The 16,031-nt window shown below is 48.7% G+C and overlaps 1 protein-coding gene across 4 annotated transcripts in view; it reads right to left on the bottom strand.

Annotated features, from left to right (window-relative positions):
* ERI3 (ERI1 exoribonuclease family member 3) overlaps positions 1–16,031 on the bottom strand; it is a 138,890-nt gene that overhangs the window by 93,672 nt on the left and 29,187 nt on the right. For all 4 annotated transcript variants that reach the window (XM_075424652.1, XM_075424654.1, XM_075424653.1 and 1 more), the window contains exons 4-5: positions 14,260–14,319; positions 11,935–12,026 (exon numbers count right to left, since the gene is read on the bottom strand). In XM_075424652.1, coding sequence (XP_075280767.1) covers positions 11,935–12,026; positions 14,260–14,319 — 152 coding nt within the window. The remainder of the gene's footprint in view (positions 1–11,934; positions 12,027–14,259; positions 14,320–16,031) is intronic.

Below are 16,031 nucleotides of genomic sequence, written 5' to 3'. Positions count from 1 at the left end.
GGCACGTTCTCAGTGAAAGTCACCCATCGTGACCACAGACTGCAGCAGGTGAACTTCCAATTTGTCACCAGGAAAGATTCTCCACCATGCAGGTACTAAAGCACTGGAACAGATTGGTGGTGGAATCTCCTCCCCTGGAGACATTCAGACTGATCTGGAGAAGACTCTGAGTAACCTGATCTAAGTTTGAACCGCTTTGAGCAGGGAGTTGGATGAGAGATCTCCATTTAAACTATTCTGTGATTCATGCTGCAGCGGAGCCTGATTACACAGAGCGTGTCCCTTCTCCGTCTATACGGTCTCTTACGAAGTCTTTCAAACAGACATTAATTTAGTAATTGCCTAGTCCTCTGCATACTAGCTGTCTTAAGAGGGAGCGTTCAGACTCCTGCTGCAGAATACTGTAATTGCGCACTAAGTAAGGGAACATATCTGACGCAATGGATGCACCCACAATGCATCGTGTCTAAGCCCCCTCAAAACCAAAACACGCACAAAATAAAGCTAAAATTAAACACGTTTCTCCTCCCACTGCACAATTCCCACTGCAGAGTATTCCTCCCCAGGAAACCAGAGCATGGAAGACCTAGAGCAAGGCACTGCTCTAGAACTGAGAAGACACGTCATGTCCCAGTCCTTCCTTAGGCCTGCTCTGCGACAGGCAGGAGGAAACCCTGCCTCTCCCATGCCTTGCCTGTCCAGACCACTTAGCGTACCAACTCTTCAGGACAAGGCCTTCTCTGCTATGAGTCATAAACTGCTTAGTGCCTAATGGTAAAGCCTATAGATGCTTAACGTAATACAATCATGTCACTTAAAGGCCATTAGTCTCCAGCCTAAACAGCACTTTTCCAGTCACAAAGGGGACCTGCCAACTCAGGAGGGCAGGATAACGGACGTGGGTGGCCAGCTGGGTCACCGGACTCGCAGACACCTGACGTGAAGCCCCAGGCAGGACAGAGCCCAGCCAAATTGCATGGGGGAAAGCCATGGCAGCTCTAGCAATCAAAGGGCTTTGTCTCTTGGGCTTTCTTGAGCCACTTGAATCAACCGAAAGCCCCTGCCAGCCAGGTGAAAAACCATTCCACCTCTAGCCGTGGCTGTACTGCTTGCAAGGGGGGCAGGAGCACCTCACCCACACAGAAGGCCTCCAACCTTCTGCAACCCCTCTCTTCCCACTCACTGAAGCAGATCATTTATCTACAAGAAAATATGCCATTCTCTCTTGTGACACTGTTTGAACCCCTCTTCTTTCCTGGCACTGTCTCTGCCCTCTTCGGGCACCACATTACCCAGGTCTGCTCTCTCAACTGACTTCTGTCATTGCCTCTCCTTCCCTCTCCCCACCAAGGGGAAGACAGAAATCCTATAAAGAGGCAGCAGGGTGGGGTAAACCCCCTCACCGTCCCCTCTGATGATACACGACCCAAAATTACCCACACAACAGCTCCACAGGCTCTCGGCACAGCCTCCAGGCTGGCAGCAGCAGGCAGCCCAGCACGTCGCTTAACAGGGTCCAAGCACAGGTTTCCGTGCACCTGCAAATTACACCTGCACGAGGGGAAACAAGTTCGTCTTTTCCTTGTGGGGAAGAGATCGCTCCCCACCTCCAAGCACAAGCTGCCATTAGTATTTGCTTCGTCGGAGAGAAGGAGCAGCGAATCCTCCAGAGCAAAGGACAAGTGCAGCAATTAGGATGCAGGGGCTGCGGGAGCTGTTTAACAGCACGACCCGGAGGTCAGCGCTGCCGACTCCCAGCCCTGCATAAATATTGTATGAGGCGGGAAGAGGGGCTGTTACAGCACCCTCAGCACCAGCGCTCCCCCCTCCATCGCCTCTCTGCATCTAGCTAGATACGCCAGCAACATTATTTACAGATGTGACAGTTGGGAAAATCACTGGAGTAACTAGGGGAAAGGGAAAGAGGGCTGCTCCATGGAGCAGGCGCTGGGGAGCGGGCTCCCACCTACACCTTCTGCTTCCCCTTGCAGGGCACTCCTCCGCACGGGTGATCGCCAGGCAGCACAGCCCGTTCTCAAACCAGAGGATGAAATACCACCAAGAACAAGGAGGGGAAGCTGTGAGCTCCCCTCTCAGACATTGCCCAAGGGTTTGATTATCAATGCTGCTGAAGGACACTTCAGTGCTTTCCAGTTTCCTACCAGCATCTCTGCTAGACCCTCCCTTTGGAGGAAGCTTTATAGCAATATAACGAGAGGCTTTACAGAGAGCTTACCCTCAGACGCTGTCTGTGTAGCTCTGCAGAAGGGTCCCTACTCCAACACAGCCACAGCAGCCTCACCCTTGCACAAACTCCCTCAGCTGCTCTGTTTGGTACCAATCACCTTCTTCATCAGTGACCTGTACACTGTTTATTCTCTGAAGGACCATCTTCAACCGCAGCTTCAGCAACACTGGTTGGCACCATCCCTACTGCATCCTGGAAGGTCCTCTCACCCCTCTGCCCATTTGTTTTGCTGGAGATGCCAGTCGACTGCATGTTTGCTGTGATGCTCTGCACAAATAAAAACCTACTTTCAGGTTCAGTGAGGCTGGAGGCTCCTGAGGACAAGGACACGGGCCATTCTCCAACTGTACCAGCAGCCCATGAATTCCTAGCGGCACACTGCTAATAAGCATTACTGCCCAGGGCAGCACAGAAGGGCTGTAAGATAGGAAACACCACCTGGATGTGCTTCTGCCCACCATACCCCTCCAGAAATTCCTCTGCCACTTTGTGGCTGGTTGCTGAATCCAGGGAAGGCAGAAGCCCGGTGTTACCATTCTCAGCTTTCCTGCACTCACTGTGCAATTAATGGGCTTAATTATTGATGGTAAAGGCAGGGAAGGGAGGAAAGAAAGAAAAATCCAACGAGAAGGGAATGATGTGGGGGTGGCGGGTGCCAAAGGTCTCCGAAGATCTTCCCTCAGCCTAGAGCAGAGAAAGAGCCCCTAGCCGCTCTGCTGCTCCCACGGCCCTGCTCTAATGCTCCCTGACATGCCTCTGAAGACAGCGAGCTGTTTGCAGTCACCACCGTGATTTGTTAGTAATTATTTTCACGGTGTCACATTGCTGTCACTCTCTTAACAAAGAGACAGGCAGCCCGAGGCTGCCTGTGAGAAAGAACCAGCAGAGAAAAGGAACTGTCAGGCACCCAGGGATCCTCTTTGCTTCCTGGGTTTCACAACCAGAGCCATAACCAGCTTCTGAAGAAACTTCTGAGGAAAAGTGGCAAGTCAGAATCATCTCCCATCCTGGTCCCAGCAAGAAGAATTAATTACTTCACCCCCTCCTAATTTCACCTTACCTGTAAATCCAGTGCAAGACCCAGATGCTTAGAGCCCCTTAAGCCAGCGATTTGCTTCAGGCTTGCAGCAAACGCAAAAAAAACTTTGGCAATTGATGACTTTTAGTACTCTCCTTGCAAGCTCCAACTTCTTTTCATGTGGTCTTGCCATTAGACTACGCTTCCCAAGCACGGCAACCCTGATGACAAACCCCGATGACAAACCCCCGCCTAAGCCTATCACCCTCGCACACATTAACCCTCCAGACCGGCCACGTGTGCTCTCCCCACGCCAGCCTCATTAATTCCAACACACCGCTGTGCTCCACGTGGCAGTACCATTTCACTTGGCATTTTGCAATGCCGGGGGACCTCGGCAGCTTCCTTGCACCTGAAATACACAGCCTAATGCCTTGCCGTCTCTATTTCCTCCTACGCAGCGCGGTGACTTGACAAGAACCTCCCCTTGAACCACCTCCCGTCCATCCACCTCATACCTGCTGTGCAACCGCAGGCATCCATCCTTCGGCTGACTTGCCAGTCCAAGGTAATCACTCCTTTCCCAGTAAGCACGGAGCTTGCTTGGGCCCCCAAGGAATGGAAGCTATTTTGGCACCTGAAGTGTCACACAATATAAGGATATAGAGATGAAAGACTAAGACACCTGGCCAGCCAGCCAGCCCTTAAAGTGCCCTTGATCTCTGTGCAGAAAGCAAGTGGACTTCCTCCAGAGCAATTCCAAGTTTGAATCACTCCCAGCAGAAGCGTTCTTCGCCCGCCTGCTTACTGACGGCACACAAGGGTCAGTCCCTGCAGCCACGGGGAGACCTGGGTATTAATTCACCCTCTTGGCACAGGGAGAGTTTGGAAATATTAAGCCTCACAGTCTAAGCAAAACCCTCCTGCAATTAACTGCATGGAAGAGCACTGACTCAGAGGGCAGCTCCTTTTCAGGGGTCCTTTTAATAACCAAGAAATGGCACATACATGCTGTGAAGAATTAGGATCACCATCGGGAAGCTAAATGGTCCATAAAATGTAACAGTTCTCTTCAGAGCTGGGAGCACAGCGAGCTGGAGGAGAGGTCTTGGCAACCTCCCACCAGCCTCCTCCCTCCACCTGGTTTGCAGGGGACACGCACGACTCCAGGCAGGGACAAGGAGCTGAACTCCACCAGTGCCCAGGCACCTCCAGCACGCTGGCCAACGGCCAGCCCTGAGATCTGGCTCCACACCCAGACGGAAAAACTGAAGCAGAGAAATTAGAGATGACCAGGAGGCACCTATGGAGGGAAAACCAAGGGTGTCCCAGAGCGTAGGTGCTGGGCAGAGGGGCGGAGAAAGCCCTGCTCGAAGAGAGGTGGACAAAGCTGGTGGGACCGAGGCAGGTCAAAGTCCTGGGTAGTGTGAGCTTCCTGCAGACAGCCCTGCCAGCACATCGCATTGCTTCCTCAGTCTTCTTCCCCCCAACTCCTCTATTCTGCTCTTTCTTCTAGTACCACCTCCACATGCCTCAAGTCATTGCTAACTCCTGGTCCAGAGCATTCTCTGAGCAGAAGACACCGTCTTTGCGGTGTCAGGCTGAGCGCAGCACCCTGGCCAAACACACAGAGAAAGATGACTCCAACGTGGAATGGACTCAGCTCAAAAAGTTAGTCTGCAGCTCCGGTGTCCTCCCGAGAGCCCTGCGCACCCCCAGGCATCCTCTCCTCAGGATACTGAGAGTCGCTGGACAAGGCACGTGAGAATACGCTGGAGGGAAAATACCAGGGATGACCTCAAGATGGCCCAGTAGGTCTTTGCCAGCCAGGAGCTTCAGGAGCAAAGGGACTGAACCCATCCAGGAAAATGGCTCCCAACAGGAAACAAATACACAAACAAAATAAAATGCTTTCAAGAAAGCTCCCGACTCACACAAGGTTTGAATATAGCAAGTGAAAGGGGCAGGCTGCTGCTCCCAGGCTGGCAGTATTTTTCAAGCAGAGCTCTCTAAGCGGAGAAGCCATGAGAGCACCACTCCCAGCCAAGCCACTGGGAGGGCAGCACTGGTGCCAACACACAACTGCTTTGCTTCGGCTGGGATGTAACAAGAGCTGGGATCCAAAGGGAGACAGCTGACATTTTAGCCCCAGCATGAAACACTACGGCTGTCTAACACTAGAAAAATTAAGCTTTTTGAAGTAATAAAGAAAATTCATATTTTGTGAAGCTAATCCTATTTTTCACACATGCTGCAGACAACCAGCTCAGATGGCACACAGCCCTCCAGAAGTTTATCCTCTGTAGTCCCCAAGCCAACCAGATTCTCGGTTCCCCAGGGCACAGAATAACCACGATGCTGAGTTGCTGTTAGAGGGCTCTTTCACACAGACAGAGGCCGGGGTGTGCTTTACACCAAATATCCGCTGCAGACTCATTGATTGTGAAACCGTTTTACCTGAATTCATTATAGCACGGGGCACAGAATTCACCTTGGAGATTCCTGCTGCAGAGGGAATTATGGTTCCTTTCTGTATGAGATGATGACACTGAGACCAATGGCTTGCACTCAATTCAGTGTGACTGCTTCCAAATGCAGCTTGAGTTGAGTTACCCAGGGATGGAAAATCCACCTTCTCCATCTCATCCTGACGGTTCAGTGCTGGAAATAAAGTACTCAATGCAATGCCCGTCTCATTCTCCCCTACACCGTAAATTTATTCCAAGTTTCTCCACCACCTTTTACACTGCTTCCAACTTCTTTGGTCTTAACTCCCAGGCTGCATCCCAGAGTGCATCTGGCATCACAGCTCGATAAATCTGTGGCCACTACAGTCCTGACTATGACAAATGCCTTTGCCATGATGTGCCAGACGAGTAGCAGACCTGAAGGTGATAGTCCACTGCCTGATGATCCCTATGCAAAGATTTCATGTTCAAAGCTTAACCCAAAGGCATTCCCAGAGTCACACACCTCAGACAACATAACTTGCAGAAGTGGATGATTTCAAACACAGACAAGAACAGGAGACAGCCAGGGGAACCGCTGCAGGAGGATAACAAAAGTCAAGTGTGCTATATTCATATTGAATAAGAGTGTACAGAGGGGGAATCTTAAAATCCAAAATTTATTTTGCATAAGTGATATCATTTCCTTTAAAAACAAAAAGCTGGACTGCAGGGTCGCAGAAGTGAATGGGGTCATTGCTACTCCCTGTAAGTGCTAGAGAAGAGCATGCTCACAAGGCTGCCTTGCTTAGCTCCGGCAAAGCACTTTAGGATGTAATTACATGAACGACTCCATCAGCAAAGCTGACTCGAAAGGTTCCTGACCCTGGATACTCAGTCCCATCCCTCCACTGTAGTTCACACCACCCTCTTCCTTCAGCCTATGTAACCGTGTGAAAAGATACACTATAGGCTTGGTCAGCAAAATGATCCCCACTAAAAGCAACAACAACAAGCTAATCCACAGACCTTAGTTGGAAAGGAATTGTTTTATTATTTTTAAACGCAGATTACTATGTTATCTTTCCATTACCAGCTCTTTCTTGTTACTCTCAAAGCCACCCTCTGAACATACCTCCTGCCCTGCTGCCAAGCAACTAGCCCACCCTCCACCTTCTCCTGCCTTTCCCCATGGCTACCCAAGCCGTTTCACTCACTCCCAAGTGGTCCTACTCACTCCATCCAGTGACTGTCTCCAATGTCTCCCCCAGGCAGAGGCTACCAACCCCCTCCCAGTCCTGTGATACAGAGCAGCACACACAAGGGACATTAATACCATCAATCCTTCTTCATTCACGACTTAAGGCTGACCTCAAAGCAAGCCTCCAGGACAGAAGCCTGGAAAGACCAACCCACTCCCGCACTCGGAGCTGGTCTGAGAAGGCAAGCATCCTCCCAGCCTGTGCAACTTGCAAAGAAAGAATTAAAACTGTAAGATAAAATTAAGCAGTGGTGTAATTTACTGCTCAGAATTTACTAATATGCAACCTAGTAAGAGCACCAAAGGCTATAAACATTTCAAGACACTTCACTGTGTTTTATCACTATATTAGAGAGTACTTGCCTTTTAACACTTATTTAAGAAAATAAAAAACTTCTGAGCAGTAGTTTCCTGTAAAGACATAAATTAGCATGTTCTGATTAGCCACAGTAAGTGCAGTACAAGTATCCTCATGCCAGAGGTACACAGACCAAAGCCGACATGCATTTTTACCTATGTTCAATGCATTTGCAGAATGATCCAAAACTAGAAGGAGAAGGATTAACTGATGCTCTTGACATTCAGGTGCAGGTCTGACATTCAGCACATGTGGCTTCAGCTCCTCTGCCTGCTTGCACAACCACAGGCACATCACTTAACCTCACCATATCTCAACTCTGTAGCTATGAACACAGCAAAAATGCTTCTTCCATTACCAAGATTAATTCACATTGTGCTTAAGAACAGGCAAACTGGTAACGTAAGTGGAAGGAGGCAATTTGACATTTCAGAGGAGACAAACCACAATAAAGAGCTTACATTACAACAGCTCAACCGTGGCAGACACCGAGTACCCTCTTTTCCACTAACACCGTCTCCTGCAGTCAGTGGCTCCCTCAGCCCCTCAGAGGCACGTTACCCTCACCACCCTATGCCACATCAATGTAATTTGCTTAATGACTAGTGGCATTTCCATCCTAGGTGCAGGATGAGGTCCAAGCATTAAAGTAGACTACGCCGAGTATCTGAATCCATCCCTGGAGCTGTTAAACTTGGAGGATAGCTCCTTGCAACAGGCTAAAGGAATCCTCCCGCTGAGCACTCGGAGGCCCGAGGACCGTGCGCCTAACGAGGCTGTATCCCCACTCATATTTTAGCTTGGCAGGTCTGGTGCTCCTTTCATCCTTTGCTTCAGGTAGCTCTCTTTAATTAATAACATTTCTGTGTCGACACAGGGAACTTTCCACCCAGAATGAATGGCCCTCTCTCATTAGAACCACGACTTGTCATGATGTATTCAAGAGCAGGAGTGTGATTCATTCCCCTGTCTGGGAACGAGGGGTGTTGCTGGGGGGTGGGGGGGAGAAGAGTCTCTGTAATGAGTGACTGATATTTGCCGAAGTTGATATGCGACTCTGTCGGCTTGAACTGCCTTGTCAGGACAAGCCTTCAGAAAGGTGATGTTCCTACTCAAGAGGTTTTCCTCATTAAAGAAATTGCATCTTAACAAGAGGGAAGGGGAGGGGGGGCAGGAGAGCTGCTGTCTCCCCGACTCCAGCCTGGTTCACACATGCTGAGCGCTGAAAGCCGGTTGATCCAAGCGCAGCCAGCAGAGGATCAGTGCTCCATTTCGGAGCCCTCTCGCACAACAGGCTCCCTCTAGCAGCAACCAAATCCCTCCACCTGGAACACTCCTTCTGATGGTGCACCACACCCATGACAAAGCCTTTGGTGGCATGACCGAGGACCTCGACCCTGCTGAACCTCCATGACCCCTTCCCAGATGCTTGATGTCCTCTTCTGGGCACCCAGCTCCTTGAGACTAGTGCTCCCTGTTGTCAGAGGGAAGCCAGACAAACAGTTCTGTGATCTTCCAAGAAAGGTCCAACGTTCAAGAGAAATCCAGTCTGTAGCCACACAGTGCCTTATTCCTTCAAGATCCCCGAGCCAAGCAGAGGCTTCACAGGTCCTTTAGCAGCTGAGTTTCTACCTGGAATCCTGCAGACTCGGATACTGCTAGACACCATCAGCAGACAGCAGGACACTGACAATTGCTATTCCTCTGGTGCTTTCCTTTGAGCTAGCAGTGCTACACGTTGCAACTCCTGGCTTTAACAGGACTATTTCTCCACCTTGTCCCCGCGTCCACCACTCACAGTCTTGTAGATTCCTCCTCTTCGTTCTAGTCACCCCCCATCAAGCTTGCTCACCCCACTGTGCCTCCCAGTGTCCTAGTACAGTCCCAGTGACACCTGCTGGAAACACCCATAGCAGACAGGCCTGTCCAGAAGATACTATGCCTCACCTCTTCAACAGCACAAGCAGACAGAAGTCAGACTAAATAGCCAGGTCACTGCTGGAGAAGCCAGGAACAAGGCTGCGTGGTTTCCCATTGAAAGTTGAGTTAAGGAGAACAGAGGATAGGAACTCCAAACCACACGAGACACTGGGTAAGAGGACTAAAGTTTGCTTTGCAGACAGCTGTGCAAGGAGTTGTCATTACTAAGGAAGCTGAGCAAAGGAGCAGCAAAGTTGGAAATGGACATGCTCCAAGTCACTGCTCCCTAAGCCAGGAAGCACTGCACTCACCTCATTGTCCCGAATTCCTCTGGAACCCAGTGGGATTTCTACCATGCAATACTTCCACCAACACACTCCTCCAACCGTGGACAAGCAGGACCACCTCCCCTCCCATTGCCCCAGTGCTCTCCATGCCCAGCATGTTGTCTCAACACAGTAGCAAAGGGCACCAGCTACTCCGCAAGTCTTGTAGGGAAGCACAGAGTGACTGCCTGGAATACCTCCTAGATGTTCCACATCTCTGAGGCTCTGTTTCCCTGTCTGAGCGGCCTTGTTTCAGCTCTCTGCTTTCCCTCTTTAAAAAGAGATGCTCAGTTCTGCTTTGCTAAACCCTATTTGGCAATGTGTCTAAACACACGCAAACTTAATTAGTTCAGGAGGGAGACTCGGCATTTGCGGTGACGGATAAAAGTAATGGGAAATGAGACAAGTCAGAGCTGGCAGGGAGTCCTCACTCAAGCCTCATTCACTGGCACGGCACTAATCAGATGTGACGCTACACGCTGCGGCACCTGATCGGCGACGGAGCAGCGTGATGTGCTACTCACCAAGCGGCCACAGCCAGACTCCCACTATCCATGTGGTTCGAAACACAAAAATGTTCTGCTTTGCCCTGGAGACGCTTCAGGATTGAATTCTGAAGTTAATGGTTTAAAAAAATTTTTTAAGAGGAAGAGGGAGAAACGAACGACTCGCTGTAATCTCATGGCCAGGAGTGGAGTCTTCTTTTCCAGATGCCTAGTGAGGCACAATCCATGCGAGAGACCACTGCAAATGGCGAATTGAGTATCTCTGCACCAGAACTGCATGCCCTGCTGAGCCAGCTCACCCCACAACCTCCACAGCTCACCAGAAACTGGGCTCATCTTTACCTCTGTTTGCCCACTGTAGAGCTCTGAAGCAAAAAAAACCCCAAACCATCCAGAAGGTTGCCCACTCCATACAGACACCAAGTTATGATGTCATTATCTGGGAACCTTGTCATCCCACTGTGAAAGCAATGGAAAGATGGGCTTTGAGCAAAGATAACTGTTCCTCACCACCGTCACCAAAAGCTGGAAACTGGACTCTCAGAACAGCAATACAGGACTAAAGAACTAAGAAAAGAGAACAGATGAGAAACAGAAGTTTAGCACATCCCTGCAGCTGTCTTTGTGCTGGTCTCTAATAAAAGTTTAAACATGATCTATAAAGAAAAATAAGCCTCACACTTAATTTAAACCAGTAACACGGGAATTGGCAATATATACCAGCTCTGGACACAGCCCCAGCAGAGACCCAGATTTTGACTCAAAAGCTCACATACCACACTCCTGTTGAGCACAGCAAATTTCTCATCTCCTCTAGAGCTTGTGCTGCTGTTTCGGTCCTCGTATCTCACATCTCACTAATCACACCAAGAGGAGGCAAGGATCTGCCACTCTACAAAGACCATTCTGCAGGGAAGAACTGGTGCTGATTGCTCCTAGGCTGTGTGCAGTTTATTTACGCCTCCGACTTGGGAAAACCAATGTCACAGTGAAAACCAAGTAATGCTACTAACGAGTTGTGGATGTCAGTTTAGCATTGGATGTGTCAAGCCCATGCTTTACTGGTGTGATAACAACAGGATTCTTTATCCAGCTCTCTGAGGAAATGAATATCTGAAGCAAGATTATAGGAATCCAAGTGAATTCAGCACAGTATGACACTGATCTGCAGAAACCTTACAGATTAGACTAATCTAATTTTTAGACATTTAACTCCATTTTTTAAAATAACATTTAGGTTGGTGGTCTAGCTATTTTTATAGCAAAACACGCACAGGCAGTAACACTTGCAGATCCCAGTGCAGGTCCCCACCTGCCACTCTCCAGATACAGTCACCCAGCTGATGAAGATGACCTTAACAGTAAGAACACCAGTGCAGCACGCCAGACTTGGCTTGTACTCCCTTTCCAAAGACTATTCTGTGATTCACACCCAGTTATCGTGCCAAGATGACAGAGTGCAGGCCTTACGTGACTAAATCAGGGAAGGACCTTTGCTTGATCTGGGTGTACAGAAAGAAAGTTCCATGTATGCATTCAGAAATATCCATCCCTTTGGAAAGTATATTGGATAAAATAGAAAACATTACAAAGCTCCAGTTTAAACCTTTCTTGACATTCTGAAAGGATTAATTTGCTATAGGGAATACCCTAGACAGGGATCTTGCACTATGCCCAGCACCTGTCTTCTTAAACAACCCTCCACTCCCTATTATGCACGGCAAACAACGATTTCCCTAAGAAACAAAGACTGGGGACAGTCAGAGGCTTCTAAGGACAAAGATGTACACAGTGCAGGCAAGCATGAAGCAATGAAGCCCAGAAACATCTCCCTCCCCTTCCATACTCACATCACTTTCAAATCCCAGTCTCCACAGGTCACAAAAATCGACTTGACGCTGGGATCTAAGAGGCCTTCCTTCGCCATCCACTCGTCAACCCTCTGAAAGGAAGGCAAGAAAAGGGGATGAGTTTTGCAGAGACAGGCCGAGCCACAACAGTTAAACTCAGATAAGCTGCTTGCAATCAAGAAAGAAGAAAATTGTGATCTTATCCACCCTCTCTCTCTCTCTCTTCTCTCTTTGCTTGCCATCTCAACAACAGCACGTTTGGACCTTTGAAGATTTCTGATAGTAGACATCAGGCAACCAAAGCAGAGATGATCTTATCAGACCCTGCAGCAGCTCTGCTTGCGGAGGGATGGAAGTTGTGCAGTGCTAACAGGACGACACAACTGTGCTGTTACCTGGCATTCTTCCCCCACTTCTCCTCTCCCTGTACCAAACTGGCTCATAGTGACTGTAACTTCTGTCCCCTCCGTGTGGAGAAAACACGGACATCCTGGGATGGCATCCCTCACCTACAGTATTTCTCACAGGCTCCAATTCATACAGCTCCAAGGGGTATGGAAGAGGGGGCGAAATGGAAGGGCTGGGTACACACAGGCACTGTGCGGCAGTAACAACCAAAGCCACGCGTCCCCTTTCTCTCCAGGCTGGGTGTCTCTTTTCTCTCTACAGTTCCGAGGAGGTGCTTGTTCGGGGTACGCTGTGGATTTAAAGTGAATCAACTATTTCTGATCAACTTCCCATTGGGACCCATGTTCTGGATCCACTTCAGAAATGGGCTGCATTAATCTGGAGGATGCACATCCACCTCGGGGATTAACCAGGAGGAACTAACCTAGAATAAAACCCCTGCACAGACACTTATTCCAGCTACAACTAGCAAATGACATGCCCAAAATCTGCACTTGACAGGCAATCAGCTGCTATTTTGCAGCCTCACTAGCAGCATTTCTAGTGCTTCAGCAATAGAAGTCCCTCCTCTTTTCCCTCACTTGACACTTTCCACTCCTGAACAAACTAGCATGCCCTAGAAGCTGCCTGACCCAAATCTCATTTTAACCCAGAAACATGCTGCTGTATGAACACCTTTTCGGTCCAAATAAAAAAAAAAAAAATCTACAGAAATGTTTCCACACTCTAAGAAGCTCCCATAGAAAGAGAATGAACCATTTTCTGCAGTTCTCCAGCAGCGATGTACATTCACCCACCCAGGCAAAGCGGGCTCTCCCTCCTGGGGAAGCAGGCACAGGCATCCGTAGCTTACGGACACACATCGCTGCTACACGCTCTCTAGAGAGCACTAGGGAGAGCTGGGGTTTGCGTGGATGCAAGATGTCACCTACAGAGAGCACCGTCTCCGACCTTGTGTCACTGCTGCAGCCTTTCTGGCAGAGGACAGCGCTTCTTTCTGTGACCCACTGTCCAACAGCCGTCTGGAGTAACGCTCCCCTAAAGCAGCATCCAGCCTCCCAGCCAGACTTCTGCATCCCTTGGGCTGCAGGGATCCTCCAGCCAGCCCTGCACAAGGCTCCCTGGAGTGAGGGATAGCAGCGGTAACCTTTCTAAACTCCCTGATGTGAGTGCCCATGAAATGCTATCTCCATGGAGGATTTTAAAGCCTTTAATTTGATTTCCTCAGATAAGCAATTGTTGCAATTATTCTGATTAGGAACAATTAGGCAACACAGCAGTGGAAATCCTGACAGAGACAATGCATCGAACACCAACCTGCAGCCCAAGCAGGCTCTGCTTGAAGAGGTTTCCTTCCTTATTTGACTACCAACAAAAGCTATTGATGGAGGAATACTTCCAAGCTAATTAGGCCCTAAATGCTGTAGGAATTCAACATTAAGCAGATGGCACTATTAGGGCTATCTCTGCATTCGTACATCCTCCAGATTAAATTTTAGATGCATTTTCTTTCTATACTACATGTATTATTGAGCTTTTAAATAGGTAGAAAAAATTAATTTGCTGAGGGAGGGGAAATAAAACGAAGGCAGAAGGTCCCGGAGCAGTGGTCTCGAGCAATGTCTTGGTGCTTTAAAACTGGCTCAAGCAAGAATTGCCTCTTCTCCTATCTACTGGCAGGAGTTTGGATATCTTGTCAGCACCCTTGACATGAACAGCTGGAGATGACAGATCAATGGTTCAATACTCTCAGCAGCATGTCACCAACATGACAGCAAATGTTATTCTAATGAAGCTGTAATCATAGTCAAATTACGCGGTTCGATTCTCAGCAAGGGGAGGGTGCAGGGAAGGAGATGAAGAAGGGACAACAGGACCAGAGGTCAGAGTTCAGGAACTAAAGGTTACTCTGCTCACCTCAAGCACTTGCTGGAGGCTCGGCTGCCCATCCACCATGCCTTGAATAATCCCAGTCAGCTGAAACGAGAGACAAACAGAAAGCAGGTGTCAGAGAAGCACTCAAAAGATCATTAGAGAGGTCTCCTCTCCTGTCCATCTTGCTGCAACCAAGACATGCTCCTGTGACCCACATGGACATTGCCGAGGAGCCAGCCACAGCACAGCGACCCTGGCAGTTCCCCAGCCACTGGCACAGCTTCATCCCAAACACAGAAACGCAGCGAGGCTCCTACCCACACCATAAAACACAAAACTCTCCGCAGGGCAGGAGCCGCTTGGGGAGCAGTGATGCCCTCAGCTTCACGTGCCGGCACGACGCCCAAAACGGTGCCCTTTTTCAACACGCATTTCACCAGTTTTGATGTTGCCCTGGCTCACACAGGCAGCGGTAGCTACCAGGGTCTCCGGTCATTCCCCTGCTATCACAGTGACACCAAAATTGCACAGTGTTAGATAAACAAAATAGACCACTACTGGTGAGACCCAGAGTGGACCCAGTCATTCTCCCCTGCGCTGAGCAGCCAGCACGTGTGCTTTCCCACAGTCCATCACAGCAACCCTCTAGATTTTGAAGTTGTACTTACAACAACTGAAGGAAATCCGAAGACCACTTTCTTCCAGAACCCTGGTCTACCCTGTTTTTCAGGAGGTTCCTTAGGAACAGGCCCTGCCAGCAGATAGTCCTACTAACTGTATCGAGACTCTGTGGCTGTTTAAAGCTAGACACACGCATAAAAAGATGCAGTCTCATGGGCCTCTGCCTGCATCTGCCCAGGATAGCTTGAGGCACATGGAAAACAGATAATTTTTCTGCCTGCCTTCTAACTGACAAAACTGTCTTTTAACATATTGAATATTGGAGGTCAGTAGCTTGCCATCAATGCACCCAAGTAATTAAAAAAATCATTATTAAAACAAGTGCACACTACAGGATTTCACTTCATATGGCACTTTCCTGAAGCTACACATCTCACACGTTTTCATAAAATAAAGGTCAAACACAGCCTAGAAGCATGCCCTGCTGCCTGCACACGCATCCGAGCCTCCAGAAGCCACAGCGTCCAGTCAAGAGGTGCTGACAGCCCCACCACCACCCAGGAGCAACTCTTCCATGCAGATCAGCTCAACCTACTGGTAAAACATAAGCCCTCTCACCAACCACAGGGCTCTGCTTTATTAAATGCGTCACAACTGAAAGAAGCTCAATGGTTTCTACCTCTCTGTTTCTTTAGCTGCTTGGCTTACAGCACTGAACTCAGAAGAAGGGAAAAAAAAAAAAAGAGATTAAACTCCAATTAAACTGTAATTACATTTAATGAATACCAAATACCTGACTCACTGAATAAGCTGTAAGTGGAAAGATTATTTTCTCATAGTGACTTCCATGGAATGGTAATATATACCTTTTAGGGAAAGTATTTTAATTTTAAGAATGCAGAGTTCCTCTAGGTGGGTTTCTCAAGTTCATCAAGCCATTATGAGGTGGAATTTTAAGGAAGTGGAGGGACACAGACACTCTTTTATATTCCAGAAACTGTTTTTATATTAATCTGTATTTTAATTGGGTAACAGCTGCTACCTACAGACTTTTTATACTCCAAAAGGCAAACAGATCTGAGAGATTAACACACGGCTCTTTAGAGCAGTTTTTAAAGCTCACTGGCTTTTTTGCATTTCTTGCTGTCTTTCTGTCCATGCATTCACCTGGCAGAGGTGGACAGCTCACCCAC

Source organism: Opisthocomus hoazin, chromosome 6, assembly GCF_030867145.1.
Source record: "Opisthocomus hoazin isolate bOpiHoa1 chromosome 6, bOpiHoa1.hap1, whole genome shotgun sequence".
In the NCBI taxonomy this organism is placed as follows: Eukaryota; Metazoa; Chordata; class Aves; order Opisthocomiformes; family Opisthocomidae; genus Opisthocomus; species Opisthocomus hoazin.
Note: the sequence above shows the minus strand (reverse complement) of the source record. Positions and strands in the feature narration are given on the sequence as shown.